The sequence below is a fragment of the Austrofundulus limnaeus genome, unplaced genomic scaffold (assembly GCF_001266775.1).
Source record: "Austrofundulus limnaeus strain Quisiro unplaced genomic scaffold, Austrofundulus_limnaeus-1.0 Scaffold5, whole genome shotgun sequence".
In the NCBI taxonomy this organism is placed as follows: domain Eukaryota; kingdom Metazoa; phylum Chordata; class Actinopteri; order Cyprinodontiformes; family Rivulidae; genus Austrofundulus; species Austrofundulus limnaeus.
In genome coordinates this window covers 1730617-1732322 of record NW_013952407.1, presented here as the reverse complement: position 1 = coordinate 1732322, position 1706 = coordinate 1730617, and the positions used below count along the sequence as shown (strand labels likewise).

The following is a 1706-nucleotide window of genomic DNA, read 5'->3' as shown; positions in this document are numbered from 1 at the left end:
CACATCCCGCCCCCTTCAACTTCCAGAGTGGTCCATTCTAGTATGATAGAGGGGTTTACATCTACAGAGCGGAACAAATTTTTATTTATTTATTTACTTTTTACAAATGATTTAAAAGATGTCTACGACAGAAGACTTGTCCGTRCAGTCTTACATGTTGAAGCCAGAGTCTGACCCAGAGCCAGAGGAGAATGAAGATGATGAAATCGTAATTGSTAAGTCCAGGCCGTATTTTTGGCAATTCCGTTGCAAAAACCGTGACAGAAAACATCACAGAGAAAACAAACCAGGTTGAAAAGTATGACCCAAACAGAATATAAAGATATCTCTGCAGCACCAAGYGAGACTAAATRAAACATCTCRTAGACATAAGCAGCAAGGGCTACTACAGAAAAATAAATGGCACATTGGRTCATGGCATCCTCCTTTGGGATTTGCAGCCAATATTTCCAACGGTGCTTGAATGCAACCACCTAATCCGTTCTAATCTGGGCTGGAACGTCATCACATGAGAGATGACATCTGAGGATAGGAGCCTTTCTGTTCAAGGGAAATTAACAGACGTCTGTTATTTTGTGAGACAAGATGACTATTACAACCTGCCAGAAGGTTACGCTGATATCGTGCTCTGTTCTCTGTGTTTCTCTCTTCCTGCCAGGGATGCTTTTGCCCAGAGGGAAAAAAGAGAAAGGCCAGCCCGAGGGTAAGGCGGCTTATCAGGTCATCATCCATCCATCTCCATCCTCCTCCATCCTCCGTGTCTTTTTCTGTTGCAGCAGCTGTTGTCTGCTGCTGTTCAACACAAACCCACATGTACTCTCTCATGTGTGAAGCTGGTGTTTCTCCTGATTGATTTCATTCATGCGGACCAGTTTTTCTAATGTTTTTCCGTATGATTAATATCTGACATAAAGAGCCAACGTGATGATGACATAATAGCCAAATGTGTTTGAGGTTTATATTCACAGGAAAAGTTTAAGGAATAAAACTTTGTTATAAACTTTGTTTTAATAAAACTAAAATTTTGTTTTTCGTCCCTTAGTTGGACCCGGGTTCTACCCTTCAGTGATTCATCAGTTCTCAGATGACCCAGAGCAGTGGGATGTGGACCCTTCTCCCTCCCTCACACACACAGTTGAGGCCATAGTGAAAGTAAAAAGCATGGAACGGGGCAAAAAATACAACCTGATGGCTAAAGTGATTCCCATATACGGCTTTGGGATCTTGCTTTACATCCTTTATATTATCCATAAGGTAACTGAGGTCAACCTTTATCGTAAACAGACTGCTGAATTAAACAAATTAATTAAARACATTGATGATCTATATGTTCCTAGCTGTCACGTAGGGAGAAGATGAACAAATCAGGAATCTACACTGCGGTGAACATGGCTAACGTGTCAAAAACAACTAGTGAGTATATCTTCAGCGTTGTAAAGCATAAACCACATTCTGTAATCCAATTTTCTGTTATGCATATTAGAGAATTATTTATTTCTGAACAAAAATTATTTAGTAATAACTTGTCTTAATCAAAAATACCTTAAAGAATGTTCTATTTTAACAGGAACTGGTTAATAAATGTTAATTTTGCATGACAGCACAGGCAAACATATGGTCTACACTGCAAAAAATGTCCACCTAACCAAATTTTAAAATCTTATATCCAGCCAAAAAGTCTTTTTGATCTTGTTTTGAGACTGATT

At 39.0% G+C, this 1706-nt stretch overlaps 1 protein-coding gene across 1 annotated transcript in view; it reads left to right on the top strand.

The window, feature by feature from the left end:
• Positions 1-490: 490 nt before the first annotated feature.
• Positions 491-1706, top strand: part of LOC106530275 (protein RIC-3) — a gene marked incomplete at its 5' end in the record, with an annotated part of 9282 nt that continues 8066 nt past the window's right edge. Inside the window, 3 exon segments of the mRNA XM_074559767.1 lie at positions 491-703; positions 1043-1254; positions 1338-1413. Of these exon segments, the coding sequence (XP_074415868.1) occupies positions 586-703; positions 1043-1254; positions 1338-1413 (406 nt within the window).